The 16495-nt window shown below is 44.0% G+C and overlaps 1 protein-coding gene across 1 annotated transcript in view; it reads left to right on the top strand.

Annotated features, from left to right (window-relative positions):
- LOC138371747 (uncharacterized) overlaps nt 1-16304 on the top strand; it is a 311310-nt gene extending 295006 nt beyond the window's left edge. Inside the window, exons 9-10 of the mRNA XM_069336768.1 lie at nt 13089-13376; nt 16096-16304. Coding sequence (XP_069192869.1) covers nt 13089-13376; nt 16096-16304 — 497 coding nt within the window. The remainder of the gene's footprint in view (nt 1-13088; nt 13377-16095) is intronic.
- Nucleotides 16305-16495: the final 191 nt, after the last annotated feature.

Genomic DNA, 16495 nt, shown 5'->3' with positions numbered 1-16495 from the left:
TAGTTAGTATAGTGGTGGGGAGTGAAGGGGGTTAGGTGAGTATAGCTGTGGTGCTTGAAGGTGGGTTAGGTGAGTATAGAGGTGGTGCTTGAAGGTGGGTTCGGTAACTATAGTGGTGGTGCTTGAAGGTGGTTTAAGGAGTATAGCAGAGGTGGTGTTTGAAGGTGGGTTAGGTGAGTATAATTGTGGTGTTTAAAGGTGGGTTACTTGAGTATAGTGGTGGTTGTGCTTGAAGGTGGGTTAGGAGAGTATAGTGGTAGTGGTGCTTGAATGTGGGCCAGGTGAGTATAGTGGTGGTGCTTGTGGGAGGGTTAGGTAAGTATAGTGGTGGGGCTTGAAGGTGGGTTAGGTGAGCATAGTGGTGGTGGTGTTTGTAGGTGGGTTAGGTGAGTATAGTGGTTATGATTGAAGGTGGGTTAGGTAAGTTTTTTGGTGGTGCTTGAAGGTAGGTTAGGTGAGTATAGTGGTGGTACTTGAACGAGGGTTAGGTGAGTATTGTGGTGGTGCTTGAAGGTGGGATAGGTGAGTATAGTTGTGGTGTTTGAATGTGGGTTAGGTGAGTATTGTTGTGGTGGTGCATAAAGATGGGTTAGGTGCGTATAGTGGTGGTGCTTGAAGTTGGGTTAGGTGAGAATAGTGGTGGTGGTGCTTGAAGGTGGGTTAGGTGAGTACAGTGGTAGTGCTTGAGGTTGGGTTAGGTGAGTATAGTAGTGGTCTTTGAAGTTGAGTTAGGTGAGTATAGTTGTGGTGCTTGAAGGTGGGTTTGGTAAGTATAGTGGTGGTGCTTCAAGGTGGGTTAGGTGAGTATAGTAGTAGTAGTGCTTGAAGGTGGATTAGGTGAGTATACTGGTGGTGCTTGAATGTGGGGTAGGTGAATATAGTGATGTTGGTGCTTGAAGGTGGGTTAGGAGAGTATAGTGGTAGTGGTGCTTGAATGTGGGCCAGGTGAGTATAGTGGTGGTGCTTGTGGGAGGGTTAGGTAAGTATAGTGGTGGTGCTTGAAGGTGGGTTAGGTGAGCATAGGGGTGGTGGTGTTTGTAGGTGGGATAGGTGAGTATAGTGGTTGTGATTGAAGGTGGGTTAGGTACGTTTAGTGATGGTGCTTGAAGGTAGGTTAGGTGAGTATAGTGGTGGTACTTGAAGGAGGGTTAGGTGAGTATTGTGGTGGTGCTTGAAGGTGGGTTAGGTGAGTATAGTGGTGGTGCTTGAAGGTGAGTTAAGTGAGTACAAAGGTAATGATGCTTGAAGGTGGGTTAGAGGAGAGTAGTAGTGGGGTTTAAAGGTAGGTTACGTTAGTATAGTGGTGGTGCTTGAAGGTATGTTAGGTGGGTATTTTGGTGGTGCTTGAAGGTGGGTTAGGTGAGCATTGTTGTGGTGCTTGAAGGTGGGTTAGGTGAGTATAGTTGTGGTGTTTAAAGGTGGGTTTGATGTGTATAGTGGTGGTGCTTGAAAGTGGGTTGGGTGAGTATAGTGGTTTTGGTGCATGAAGGTTGGTTAGGTGAGTATACGGGTGGTGCTTGAAGTTGGGTTAGGTGAGTAGAGTGGTGTTGGTGCATGAAGGTGGGTTAGGTGAGTATAGGGTGGTGCTTGAACGTAGGTTAGGTGAATATAGTAGTGATGCTTGAAGGCGGGTTAGGTGAGTATAGTGATTGTGCTTGAAGGTGGGTTAGGTGAGTATAGTGGTGGTGCTTGAAGGTGGGTTAAGTGAGCATAGTAGTGGTGCTTGACTGTAGATTAGGTGTGAATAGTAGCGGTGCTTGAAGGTGGGTTAGGTGAGTATAGTGGTGGTGCTTGGATTTGTTTTGGGTTAGTTTAGTTGAGGTGCTTGAAGGTGGGTTAGGTGAGTATATTGGTGGTGCTTGAAAGTTGGTTAGGTGGGTATAGTGGTCGTGGTGCTTGAAACTGGGTTAGGTGAGTATGTTGGTAGTGCTTGAAGGTGTTTTAAGTGGGTATAGTAGTGGTGGTGCTTGAAAAAGGGATAGGTGAGTATAGTTATGGTGTTTGAAGGTGGGTTAGGTAAGTATAGTGCTGGTCCTTGAATGTGGGTTAGGTGAGTATAGTGGTGGTGCTTGTGGGAGAGTTAGGTGAGTATAGTGGTGGTGGTGCTTGACGGTGGGTTAGGAGAGTATAGTGGTGGTGGTATTTGTAGGTGGGTTAGTTGAGTATAGTGGTGGTGCTTGTGGGAGGGTTAGGTAAGTATAGTGGTGGTGCTTGAAGGTGGGTTAGGTGAGTATAGTGGTGGTGCATGAGAGTGGGTTAGATGAGTATAGGGATGGTTCTTGAAGGTGGGTTAGGTGAGTATTTTGGTGGTGCTTGAAGGATGGTTAGGTGAGTATAGTGATTTTGCTTGAAGGTGGGTTAAGTGAGTATAGTGGTGGTGCTTGAAGGTGGGTTAGGTGAGTATATAGGTGGTCCTTGAAGGTGGGTTAGGTGAGTATATTGGTGGTGGTGCTTGAAGGTGGGGTAGCTGAGTATAGTAGTGGTGTTTGAAAGTGGATTAGATGAGTATAGGGATGGTTCTTGAAGGTGGGTTAGGTGAGTATAGTGAAGGTGCTTGAAGGTGGTTTAGGTGAGTATAGTGGTGGTGCTTGAAGGTTGGTTAGGTGAGTATATTGGTGGTGCTCTAACGTGGGTTAGGTGAGTATAGTGGTGGTGCTTGAAGGTGGGTTCGGTGAGTACCTATTTACGACCAGGAAAGTAGGGTCACGTATAGTACTTACCTTGTTGTACTCACCTAGTTTTTGCTTGCTGGGTTTGAACTCTGGCTCTTTGGTCCCGCCTCTCAACTGTCAATCAAGTGTTTTACAGAATCCTTTGCTTTCTGAGCTCTATCATATCTACATTTGAAACTGTGTATGGAGTCAGCCAGCACCACATCACTGCCTAATGCATTCCATCTGTTAACTACCCTGACACTGAAATCGTTCTTTGTAATATCTCTCTAGCTCATTTGGGCACTCAGCTTCCACCTGTGTCCCCTTGTGCGTGTTGTACCCGTGCTAAACCCGATAGCACACCACGATCGTTAGAGGCTTCGTATGATTGAGGCTGTGTTCATTCGGCAGCTGACACCAGTACTCAACATCCAGATGAATGTGACTTCGAGCATACAGCTATTCGATGGTCTTCCATTGACCCAGAATGAAGATGTAAGAAATGGCGGATCACTACAAGGGAACTATCACGTGAATGCGCTTAGCCATTACGACTATATACCCCTTGGTAGGGGTCAGAATAATGATTAGGGATGGTATGGGGGATCGGAATGGTGCTTAACCCACTTGCACGGTCCGTGATTGAACACCGACCTGCATGAAGCGAAACCGTCGGTCTACCGTCCCGCCTAATCAATTTGCAACCTTAGTCAGGCAACAATCGCCTCACCCCTATCCTTCGCCGCTCCCTTTGATTAGGGGGTCAGAAATTAATAATACAAAAATATTACGTGTATTTGGCACTAAAAGATGCAGAAGCTGTTAAAATTATTAATATAATGGCATTTAGTCCAATTAATAATTATAAGGTCGGTCTCGGAAGCGGATCCCGGACTGTCCTTGAGCCACCAGGATGATTACTCCTAACAACATTGTTCCCTTCCTAGAGAGTCCTTTAATAATGCATAAGTTATATTAACAGAATCTGAACAAGAATAAAGCATATGACCTCCACATAATATATTAGGACCAGTCCCTGACTCTGTGCTGCAGCACCTTACTTACTCTACACCTCCTTACCGTGAGGCTACCTTGAGGTGCTTCCGGGGCTCAGCGTCCCAGCGGCCCGGTCGCCGACCAGGCCTCCTGGTTGCCGGACTGATCAACCAGGCTGTTAGACGCGGCTGCTCGCAGCCTGACGTATGAGTCACAGCCTGGTTGACCAGGTATCCTTTGGAGGTGCTTATCCAGTTCTCTCTTGAACACTGTGAGGGGTTTGCCAGTTATGCCCCTTATGTGTAGTGGAAGCGTGTTGAACAGTCTCGGGCCTCTGATGTTGATAGAGTTCTCTCTCAGAGTACCTGTTGCATCTCTGCTTTTCAACGGGGGTATTCTGCACATCCTGCCATGTCTTCTGGTCTCATGTGGTGTTATTTCTGTGTGCAGGTTTGGGACCAGCCCCTCAATTATTTTCCACGTGTAAATTATTATGTATCTCTCCCGCCTGCGCTCAAGGGAGTACAGATTTAGGCTCTTTAGTCGGTCCCAGTAATTTAGATGTTCTACTGAGTGGATTCTAGCAGTAAAGGATCTCTGCACGCTCTCTAGGTCAGCAATTTCTCCAGCTTTGAAAGGGGCTGTCATTGTGCAGCAGTACTCCACTCTAGAGAGCACAAGCGTTTTGAAAAGTATCATCATCGGTATAGCATCTCTAGTGTGAAAAGTTCTTGTTATCCAATCTGTCATTTTTCTTGCAGTTGTGACGGCTACTTTATTGTGTTCTTTAGAGGTAAGGTCTTCCGACATGAGAACACTCAGATCCTTTACATTGCCTTTTCGTTCTATGTTATGATTTGCCTGAGTTTTGTACGTGGTTTCTGTTTTTATATTTTCAATTTTTCCGTAGCGCATGAGCTGGAACTTATCCTCGTTAAACACCATATTATTTTCTGTAGCCCTAAGAAAGACCTCATCTACATCTGATTGGAGGTTTTCCGTGTCCTCTGTTGCCAACTCTCATGAAGACATGTTTATGAGGACATGTTTAGCACTCCAATAAACAACATGAAGGTGGAAGATCCAGACATTTTCTTTATGCGGGATATTCAAACCCCGGTAAATATAACTGATATAAACACGAGCGCACTAAATTTTGAAAAAGAAATTGAAAACATGCCCATGCACTCGGCCCCAGGTCCAGACTCATGGAATTCAATATTTATAAAGAAATGCAAAGTGCCGGTAGCACAGGCACTCAGTATAGTGTGGAGGAAGAGCTTGGACACGGGGGAGATACCAGATGCACTTAAAGTAGCAGACATAGCCCCTCTACACAAGGGAGGGAGCAAAGCATTCGCAAAAAATTATAGACCAGTTGCACTAACATCGCACATCATAAAAGTATTTGAGAGAGTGATTAGGAGTCAGGTCACCAATTTCATGGAGACCAATGACCTTCATAACCCAGGCCAACATGGATTTCGAGCGGGAAGATCGTGCCTCTCACAGCTACTTGAGCACTACGACAAAGTCACTGAGGCATTAGAAGAGAAACAGAATGCTGATGTGATATACACGGACTTCGCAAAGGCCTTCGATAAATGTGACCATGGCGTGATAGCACACAAAATGAAGTCAATGGGAATAACCGGTAAAGTGGGACGCTGGATACTCAGTTTTCTGTCAAACAGGACTCAGCGAGTAACTGTCAACCATATAAAATCTAGTCCAAGTGTAGTGAAAAGCTCTGTACCTCAGGGTACAGTCCTTGCACCACTGCTTTTCCTTATTCTCATATCAGATATAGACAAAAATACAAGTCACAGCTTCGTATCATCCTTTGCAGATGACACAAAAATCAGTATGAAAATTACCTCGGCTGAGGACATTGAAAAACTTCAAGCTGATATTAATAAAGTTTTCGACTGGGCATCAGAAAATAACATGATGTTTAACAGTGATAAATTCCAGGTACTCAGGTACGGTAAAAATGAGGACCTTAAACATAATACAGAGTACAAAACACAATCAAATGTACCCATAGTAGGAAAACAGCATGTAAAGGATTTGGGAATAATAATGTCGGACGACCTAACGTTTAAGGAGCATAACCAAGCAAATATTGCTACAGCCAGAAAAATGATAGGATGGATTACGAGAACTTTCAAATCCAGGGATCCCATCACAATGGTTGTACTCTTCAAGGCACTTGTGTTGTCCCGTCTTGAGTACTGCTCAGTACTCACTTCCCCCTTCAAAGCAGGAGAGATTGCTGAAATAGAGGGAATACAGAGAACATATACGGCACGCATAGACGCAATAAAGCACCTACATTATTGGGATCGTCTCAAAGCCCTCCAAATGTACTCACTAGAAAGAAGACGAGAGAGATATCAAATAATATACACCTGGAAGATACTGGAGGGCCAAGTACCAAATCTACACAGTAAAATAACAACGTACTGGAGTGAACGACATGGAAGAAAATGTAGAATAGAACAAATGAAGAGCAGAGGTGCCATAGGCACAATCAGAGAACACTGTATAAACATCAGAGGTCCGCGGTTGTTCAACGTCCTCCCAGCAAACATAAGAAATATTGCCGGAACAACCGTGGACATTTTCAAGAGGAAACTAGATTTATTCCTCCAAGGAGTGCCGGACCAACCGGGCTGTGGTGGGTATGTGGGCCTGCGGGCCGCTCCAAGCAACAGCCTGGTGGACCAAACTCTCACAAGTCAAGCCTGGCCTCGGGCCGGGCTTGGGGAGAAGAAGAACTCCCAGAACCCCATCAACCAGGTATCAACCAGGTAAGATCCTAGTGTCATCTGCAAAGGATGATACAGTGCTATAGGTTGTGTTCTGGTCTATGTCCGATATGAGGATGAGAAAAAGTACTGGAGCAAGCACAGTACCCTGGGGGACTGAGCTCTTCACGGTTGATGGGCTGGATTTTATTTTGTTGACTATTACACATTGGGTTCTGTTAATCAGGAAATTGTAGATCCATCTGCCTATTTTCCCGGTAATTCCTTTTGAACGTATTTTATGTGCAATAACACCATGGTGTTATTGCACATAAATTTGCGAAATCTGTGTAAATTACATCAGCGTTTTGTTTGTCTTCCATAGCATCTAATGCCATATCATAGTGGTCCAGCAACTGCGACAAGCAAGAGCGCCCTGTTCTGAAACCATGTTGTCCGGGGTTATGGAGATGCTGTGATTCCATGTATTTTGTGATCTTACTTCTTAGCACTCTCTCAAAAATTTTTATGATGTGCGATGTTAGTGCTATCGGTCTGTAATTTTTTGCCTCTGCCTTATTTCCTCCTTTATGGAGTGGTGCTATCTCTGCTGTTTTTAGTATGTCAGGGATAACGCCAGTATCTAGGCTTTGTCTCCACAGAATGTGAAGGGCCTGCGATAGTGTTTTTTTACAGTTCTTGATGAATATGGAGTTCCAAGAATCCGGGCCTGGTGCAGAGTGCATAGGCATACTGTTTATGGCTTCTTCAAAATCTAGTGGGGATAGGGCGACGTCTGATATATGATTTGATGTTGGTATCATATCCATGAAAAATTCATTTGGGTTATCAATCTTTAGTGCATTTAATGGCTCGCTGAAAACAGAGTCGTACTGCTTCCTCAGTAACTCGCTCATTTCTTTGTTGTCATCGGTGAAAGTTCCATCTCCCTTTCGCAGGGGCCCGATACTAGATGTGGTTTTTTATCTTGATTTTGCATAGAAGAAAAAATATTTCGGATTTCTCTCTATTTCACTGACGGTCTTTTGCTCTTTTTGCCTCTCCTGGGTTTTGTATGATTCTTGTAGCTTGAGTTCAATTGTTTCTATTTCTCTACCTAACCTTCTTCGCCGTTCTTGAGATAGGGTGCGACTCTCAAGTTGTTCTGCGATTCGTTTTCTTCGCCTATATAGGGAACGACGTTCCCGTTCCAATCTGCATCTCTTTCTCTTTTTTCTTAGGGGTATGCGGTTTGAACATATTTCTATTGCTACTGAGCTTATTTTTTCCAGGCACTGGTTCAGGTTTGCATTTCCTAGCTGTTCTTCCCAGTTTATTTCTGTGAAGTCCTGGTTTATTTGCTCCCAGTTTATCCGTTTATTATTGAAGTTGAATTTGCTGAAATCTCCTCCACCGGGAATCTGGACTGGTTTTGAAGGTTCATTCCCCATGGTTGTCAGAACTTCAATTAAGTTGTGATCTGAGTAACAGGTATTTGTAATCATTATGTTCCCGATCAACTCATCATTATTAGTGAAAATGAGGTCCAGCGTGTTCTCCTTCCTAGTTGGTTCTACTATTTGCTGGTTTAAGGCAAACCTGTCGCACATCCGTAGCAGGTCATTTGCATGTGCCTGTTCATTTAGACTACTTCCTGGTATTCTTTCTGATATTACTGTATTAGCCAGGTGCTTCCATTTCAGGTGCCGTAGGTTGAAGTCCCCAAGCAGGATGATGTTCGGAGCTGGATTTGTGAGGTTTTCCAAGCAGTGTTCTATTTTCATTAGTTGGTCTTTAAACTGCTGAGGGTTTGCCTCCGGTGACTTATATACAAGGACAACAACTACATTTAGGATCTCTATTTTGACTATCACCACTTCCACCATATCATTTGAGGTGTTTAGCAGCTCAGTACAGATGAGTGTGTCTTTGCCTCAGGTAATATTTCATAACAAATGAGTAAGACTTAGTGGGGCATTATGATTAGAAAATACTGTAAGAACATATGCAAATAAATGCCTCCTTTTCAGTTCATGAAAATAAAAGCATATCTATCCACATGGCTCTTTCCTCGTCTCGCGCTTTCCTTCTCTGTTAGGCCTGCACGACCTGCCATACCACCATTATCGCCGGACACTGGCATGGCTCCACAATAACCATCACTAACAACTAGCCACCACCACTGTCCTGGTGTCCGCTCTCTTCAACAGTAACGGCTCACGTCTTCTGGAGTGTTGTCCAGGGTTGTACAGCACCACAGTCCAGCCCTGGATATCCTGCCACGACAGCTTGGAGTTGTCTTGACCATTGCTTGCTGTATTGACCGTTGTATGTGTCCCGTATACTCTGGCCAGCCTTTCATTCGCGGAAAAAAAATTTCACTGTCCGCCCATCCGGCCGCGACCTACTTCCTCTCCTGCATCCGGCCACACCATTGGCTCAGCCGGTGATGACGTCACATGTCACCTCCCTAGCAATTGGAAGAAGACTGTCAAAGCACCTGCATCTCCTGAGCGGCATCACTTGTAACGGATGTCTTATGTGTCAAGCCTTTAGTTAGTGTTGTTGTGAGACCCGCGTCCAGTGAGGCTCCACACACGCTGGTAAACAACCCAACCACACAATTTAAGTATATTTCAAATATTTTTCCACCTGAACACAATACATGTATTTTTTTTTACAAATAAACAAGCAGGATTGGCGTTTAAATGACGTGTACTCACCTATTTGTGCCTGCGGGGGTTGAGCTCTGGCCCTTTGGTCCCGCCTCTCAACTGTCAATCAACTGGTGTACAGGTTCCTGAGCCTATTGGGCTCTATCATATCTACACTTGAAACTGTGTATAGAGTCAGCCTCCACCACATCACTTCCTAATGCATTCCATTTGTCAACCACACTGACACTAAAAAAGTTCTTTCTAGTATCTCTGTGACTCATTTGGGCACTCAGTTTCCACCTGTGTCCCCTAGTGCGTGTACCCGTTGTTTTAAATAGCCTGTCTTTGTCTACCCTATCAATTTCTTTGAGAATCTTGAATGTGGTGATCATGTCCCCCCCTAACTCTTCTGTCTTCCAGCGACGTGAGGTTGAATTCCCGTAGTTTCTCCTCGTAGCTCATATCTTTCAGCTCGGGTACTAGTCTGGTGGCAAAACTTTCAACCTTTTCCAGTTTAGTCTTATCCTTGACTAGATATGGACTCCATGCTGGGGCTACATACTCCAGGATTGGCCTGACATATGTGGTATACAAAGTTGTGAATGATTCTTTACACAAGTTTCTGAATGCCGTTCATATGTTGGCCAGCCTGGAAAATGCCGCTGATGTTATCTTCTTGATATGGGCTGCAGGGGACAGGTCTGACGTGATATCAACCCCAAGTCTTTTTCCTTCTGTGTGTGTGTGTGTGTGTGTGTGTGTGTGTGTGTACTCACCTAGTTGTGTTTGCGGGGGTTGAGCTCTGGCTCTTTGGTCCCGCCTCTCAACCGTCAATCAACAATATGTGTGTGTGTGTGTGTGTGTCTGTGTGTGTGTGTGTTTGTGTACTCACCTAGTTGTGATTGCAGGAGTTGAGCTTTGTCTCTTTGGTCCCACCTCTAAACCGTCAATCAACTGGTTTACAGATTTCTGAGCCTACTGGGCTCTATCATACCTACATTTGAAACTGTGTATGGGGTCAACCTCCACCACATCACTTTCTAGTGCATTCCATTTGTTAACTACTCTGACTCTAAAAAATTCTTTCTAATGTCTCTGTGGTTCATCTGGGTACTAAGGTTCCACCTGTGCCCCCTTGTTCGTGTTCCACCCGTACTGAAGTGTTTGTCTTTGTCCACCCTGTCAATTCCCCTGAGAATTTTGTACGTGGTTATCATGTCTCCACTTACTATTCTGTTTTCCAGGGACGTGAGGTTCAGGTCCTTTAGTCTTTCCTCGTAGCTCATACCTCTCAGTTCCAGGACGAGTCTCTTGCCATACCGGTGAATTTTCTCTAACTTTGTCTTGTGTTTAACTAGGTATGGACTCCAGGCTGGAGCTGCATATTCCACGATTGGTCTGACATAAGTAGTATACAGGGTCCTGAACGATTCCTTATACAAGTTTCTATAGGAAGTTCTTATGTTGACCAACCAAGCATATGCCGCTGATGATATCCTTTTGATGTGGGCCTCTGGGGACAGGTTCGGTGTGATCTCAACCCCCAGATCTTGCTCTCTATTTGATTACTGCAGGATTTCACCTCCCAGATGGTACCTTGTGTTCAGCCTTCTGCTCCCTTCACCTAATTTCATTACTTTACACTTTCCTGAGTTGAACATTAGTATTCATTTTCTAGACCATTCCTTTAGCCGGTCCAGGTCGTCTTGTAGCACTGGTGACATCTCGCCACTCTGATGTCTCCCCCTCACAGTTACTCTCTGTTTACTGTTGCTTAGATACTCCCTTATCCAATGGAGCATCTTACCTTTTACTCTTGCCAGTTGCTCCAACTTTTGTAACAGCCACTTATGGGGTACTGTGGCAAAGGCTTTCTGACAGTCCAAGAAAAAAACAGTCCTCTCACTCTTCTCTTTCTTGCCTAATTTTTGTTGCTTGGTCAAAGAATTCTGTGAAACTTGTGAGGCATGATTTACCATCTCTGATGGTAAATCGTGCACCATAAATCACACCATCACCATGTGATTTATGGTGATGGTGTGTTACAAATCTATTTCCCTCCAAATACTCTACGAGGCTTTTCCCTCACGATCGTCTCCGTCATCTTGCATGGAATACAAGTTAGGGAAACTGGCCTGTAATTCAGTGCCTCCTGTCTGTTACCCTTTTTGTATATTGGGACTACACTAGCTGTCTTCCAGCCTTCTGGTAGGTCACCTGTTTCCTGTGACCTGTTATTCACCATAGAGAGTAGCGCACTTAGTGCTTCTGCACCTTCCTTTAGAATCCACGGTGAGATTCTCACAGGCCCAACAGCCTTTGTTAGATTTAGCTCCAACAAATTTCTTTTGACCTCATCACTGGTGAGGTCAAATTTCTCCAAGGTTGCTTGGTTTGCCTCCTCATTTAGTGCAGGGGTTTCTCCTTGTTCTTTTGTGAAGACCTCCTGGAATCTTTTCTCTGTGTATCTGTTCTTCCCTTTTCTCAGTTTCATCACTTGTTCCTTCACTGCTGTTTTCCTCCTGATGTGGCTGTGGAGCAGTTTTGGTTGGGTCTTAGCTTTACTCACAATGTCATTTTCATACTGTCTCACTGCTTCTCTCCTCACTCTGAGTTACTCATTTCTTGCCCTCTGGTATCTCTCCCTGCTCTCCGGTGTTCTGTTATTCATGTATTTTCTCCATGTTCTTTTATTCAATTGCTTCACTAACTTACATTCCTGGTTGAAGCATGGATTTTTCTGTTGTTTTTCGTTTTTCTCCTTTTGGACCGGGATAAACCTGTCTGCAACTTCCTGGCATTTCTGGGAGACATAATCCATTATATCCTGTACAGTCTTCTCTTTGAGTTGTTTCCCATGGTATTCCCATGAGGAAGTTCTTCATCTCATCATATTTTCCTCTTCGGTAATTTAGTCTTTTCCCTACCGATCCCAACCTTGGAGGTTATCCTTATTTCCACCAGTGCTTAAATGTCAATACACTGTGGTCACTCATTCCTATTGGGGCTTCAACTTTCACATCCCTTATTTCTGATTCATTCAGGGTGAATATCAACTCGAGTCTAGCTGGTTCATCATTACCTCTCACTGTTGTGGGTTCCTTGACATGCTGGCTCAGAAAGTTCCTTGTTGCCACTTCCAAGAGTTTAGCTCTCTATGTATGTGTACCGCCTTGTGGATCCCCCCATTCTCCCAGTCTATCTTTCCATGGTTGAAATCGTCATGATTAAGAGTCTTTAGCCATTCCTGGAGGCAACTGAAGCTGCTCTCTCTATAATATTATTGGTTGCCATGTTGCTCCTATCAAGCTCCTGTCTGGGTCTTTTGTCATTTAGGGGAGGGTTGTAAATGACTGCAACTATTATCTTAGGTCCACCCATTGATATAGTTCCTGTTATGTAATCACCGAACCCGTCATAGCCCGGAATTTCCATCTCATCATAACTCCAGTCCTTCCTTATCAGCAGGGCCACTTCTCCTCCTACTCCTCTCCCTTCCCTCTCTTTCCTTACTTTATAGTAGTCCTTTGGGAATACAGCATCTGTGTAAAAGAGAGAGAGAGAGAGAGAGAGAGAGAGAGAGAGAGAGAGAGAGAGAGAGAGAGAGAGAGAGAGAGAGAGAGAGAGAGAGAGAGAGAGAGAGAGACCGCTGTGCGGATCTTTAGTGGATATTCGTATGAGAAATAATTGTTTAAGTTAATTAAAAATTTCCATATAATCATCATTAGTGGCGAAAGAAAAACGAACGTTCATCAATCTTTTGACATTTAACCTAACATAAATTCCCCGTAGCATATAAACAAAATGCCTACTTTTCACAATCCAGATGTTTTATATATTGTCAGACAAATAAATACGTGTTATGCTCAGCTGTTGTAGGATTGACTTCCTTACAAAATATGAAATTCTTGATTAGAATGAGAGTTGAAAAAAATTGTTGTGTAGAACAGCAATAGTCCTATTATTTCTTTTATAAATATGTTCCCAATGTTTTATATGAAATGATAATGTGTAATGTTGTCTATCCTCAGGTCTGCGGCCTCTGGGCACCTCTCTCAGCTCCTCGTGTTCCAGTTTCCGCAGCGGAGTGCCCATTGGAGGAGTAACTAACATGGGGTCCATGGGAGGAGCAACTGACATGGGTGTCATGGGAGAAGTAACTAACATGGGCGTCATGGGAGGCGCCTTGGGCATGCTGGGAGCCTCGGGGCTGGTCAACACGCCCTCCACCTCCTCCTCCCACCTTCTTCAAGTGTCTCTGCTTCCCGAGACTGTCGAAAAGGACCGCGGGCCAACGCCATTGCCTCGGGAATATGAGGGTGTGAGTGTGTTGTGAGGGCGGCCTTAACCGCGGGAACCAGTGGTGTCTGAGGGCGGCCTTAACCACAAGAACCAGTGGTATCTGAGGCCGGCCTTAACCATGGGAACCAGTGGTGTCTGAGGCCGGTCTTAACCACAGGAACCAGTGGTATCTGAGGCCGGCCTTAACCACAGGAACCAGTGGTGTCTGAGGCCGGTCTTAACCACAGGAACCAGTGGTATCTGAGGCCGGCCTTAACCACGGGAACCAGTGGTGTCTGAGGCCGGTCTTAACCACAAGAACCAGTGGTATCTGAGGCCGGCCTTATCCACAGGAACCAGTGGTGTCTGAGGCTGGCCTTAACCATAGGAACCAGTGGTGTCTGAGGCCGGTCTTAACCACAGGAACCAGTGGTGTCTGAGGCCGGTCTTAACCATAGGAACCAGTGGTGTCTGAGGCCGGTCTTAACCACAGGAACCAGTGGTGTCTGAGGCCGGCCTTAACCATAGGAACTAGTGGTGTATGAGGCCGGTCTTAACCACAGGAACCAGTGGTGTCAGAGGCCGGCCTTAACCACAGGAACCAGTGGTGTCTGAGGCCGGCCTTAACCATAGGAACCAGTGGTGTCTGAGGCCGGTCTTAACCACAGGAACCAGTGGTGTCAGAGGCCGGTCTTAACCACAGGAACCAGTGGTGTCTGAGGCCGGCCTTAACCATAGGAACCAGTGGTGTCTGAGGCCGGTCTTAACCACAGGAACCAGTGGTGTCTGAGGCCGGCCTTAACCACAGGAACCAGTGGTGTCTGAGGCCGGTCTTAACCACAGGAACCAGTGGTGTCTGAGGCCTGCCTTAACCACAGGAACCAGTGGTGTCTGAGGCCGGCCTTAACCACAGGAACCAGTGGTGTCTGAGCAAGCTGTCCACTTAAAAAGAGCGTCGCTTTTCGATGGTATGTGTCACATAAGGCCAAAAATTGTTGTACTGTAGAATGAAAGCGGCTGACGAAAATGAGCTGTTTTCTGTGTTGGGTCCTCTGGTAGGTTAGAAGAAGAGACTTTACATTGACCGTTTTCTGGACGTTGGGAAACGGTCTAATCTGAGAGCGGCCATGGTCACAGGAACTAGAGATGTCTAAAAGCTTCCCAGCATAAGTGTAAATCACCGCAGTGAACGGCACCAGTGTACAGTGAAGTAGTTACAGTGCAACAGGTTACATTGCAAACAGTGCACAGTGGAAACAGTGCACAGTGCAGCAGTGTACAGTGTAGCAATTAGAAAATAGTGTGCAGTGCATTAGTGCACATTGACGGATGTTTGGCAAATTAGAAAATTCAATCCTGAAATATATTGATTTATTCAGTGGCATTTATGACGGAGTGTTGATCACTAGGACTTCAAACTTAGAATCCGTCTGAATCACAGTTGTCGGCAGCTGTTAATGCCAGGAAATCGCTGAAATAAAGTAAAGAACTACAAATGCATCTGTAAATCACAGAAAAGTTTTAACTAGTTCATCACAGTGCTTTCTGAATCCTTGTTCTTCAAAGGCGCTAAACAGTGACATGACCTTAGAGGTGCTGCAAGAGAATGTGTTGAGCCCAAGTAACCAATAGCCGAAGAACTGGGTAGCCATCGAGGATCACTAAGTGCCCCAGAGACGCCTCATTCAAGAGACCGTCAACTGCAGAAGAACCGGATGGTCACCACGGAGGAGCCGGATGGATAACACAGACCGGAGACTGTAAAACTTGAGGCGATCGTGAAGGTTGGATTGCTGTGGTCACCCGTTACTTAAAACTCACTTGACCTCAAGGAATTAGAATTTAGTCTGTCACTTATCTACAAGGTGTCTGTCATTTATCTACTATTGTGAGTCACAAACCGATTGCGTATTTAAACAAATATATTAAATCAGCATCAAACGGGGCTGTGAAATCTCTGACAGGATTACCATGAGTGTTATAGAGCCTCCTTGATGCTATGAGTGCTCTATCACAGATTTCTATGTTGCAAATGAACAGTCGCCCTTAAACATAATTTTCAGTTGAATATACACACACACACACACACACACACACACACACACACACACATATATATATATATATATATATATATATATATATATATATATATATATATATATATATATATATATATATATATATATATATATATATATGTTGTACCTAGTAGCCAGAACGTAGTACTCGGCCTGCTATGCAAGCCCCGATTTGCGTAATAAGCCAAGTTTTCCTGAATTAATATATTTTCTCAAATTTTTTTCTTATGAAATGATAAAGCTACCCATTTCATTATGTATGAGGTCAATTTTTTTTGTTGGAGTTAAAATTAATGTAGATATATGACCGAACCTAACCTAACCTATCTTTATAGGTTAGGTTAGGTAGCCGAAAAGTTAGGTTAGGTTAGGTTAGGTAGTCGAACAACAATTAATTCATGAAATCTTGGGTTATTAGGCAAATCGGGCCTTGCATAGTTGGCCGAGAAGTGCATTCTGGCTACTAGGTACGACATATATATATACATATATATATAATATATATATATATATATATATATATATATATATATATATATATATATATATATATATATATATATATATATACTAGCAGTACGTATGCAATTAATGATTTTGTCCAGAGTATGATAAACCTAATGAAAAATTTTGTTCAAAAGATCGTATTTTTTGGAAAAAGCTTTATGTTCCTCAGGAATTGATGAGGCCAACCTGCTTCGTGAAATGGGTTGTGGAATTTTGAAATCACACGTAGATTTCAGCCCCTTCACTGCACTGGAGACATTACGGTGTCGAAAAAGTCGCTCATCACCATCTCGAGGAGTCTTGCCCACCATTAATAAAAACACTAATAATCTCAAACCAAATGAGAACTTCTGCTGCGAGATGTTAATTAGAACTTAAATGTGAAATATTTTTTAGTTATATATTTTCTTTACTGTATAAATATTGGGATCATAATTTCGCTTGAAAATAATTTGGATGTGACAATTCAAGATGTCATCCAGTTCAGTAAAATTATCGGTCATTGAAACATGATTCTAAGGTGCTAAACAATATGATGAGAGGAGGATAATAACAATAATATTTTTTAT

The sequence above is a fragment of the Procambarus clarkii genome, chromosome 36 (genome assembly GCF_040958095.1).
Source record: "Procambarus clarkii isolate CNS0578487 chromosome 36, FALCON_Pclarkii_2.0, whole genome shotgun sequence".
NCBI classification, from domain to species: domain Eukaryota; kingdom Metazoa; phylum Arthropoda; class Malacostraca; order Decapoda; family Cambaridae; genus Procambarus; species Procambarus clarkii.
This window is presented reverse-complemented; position numbering and strand designations above follow the sequence as displayed.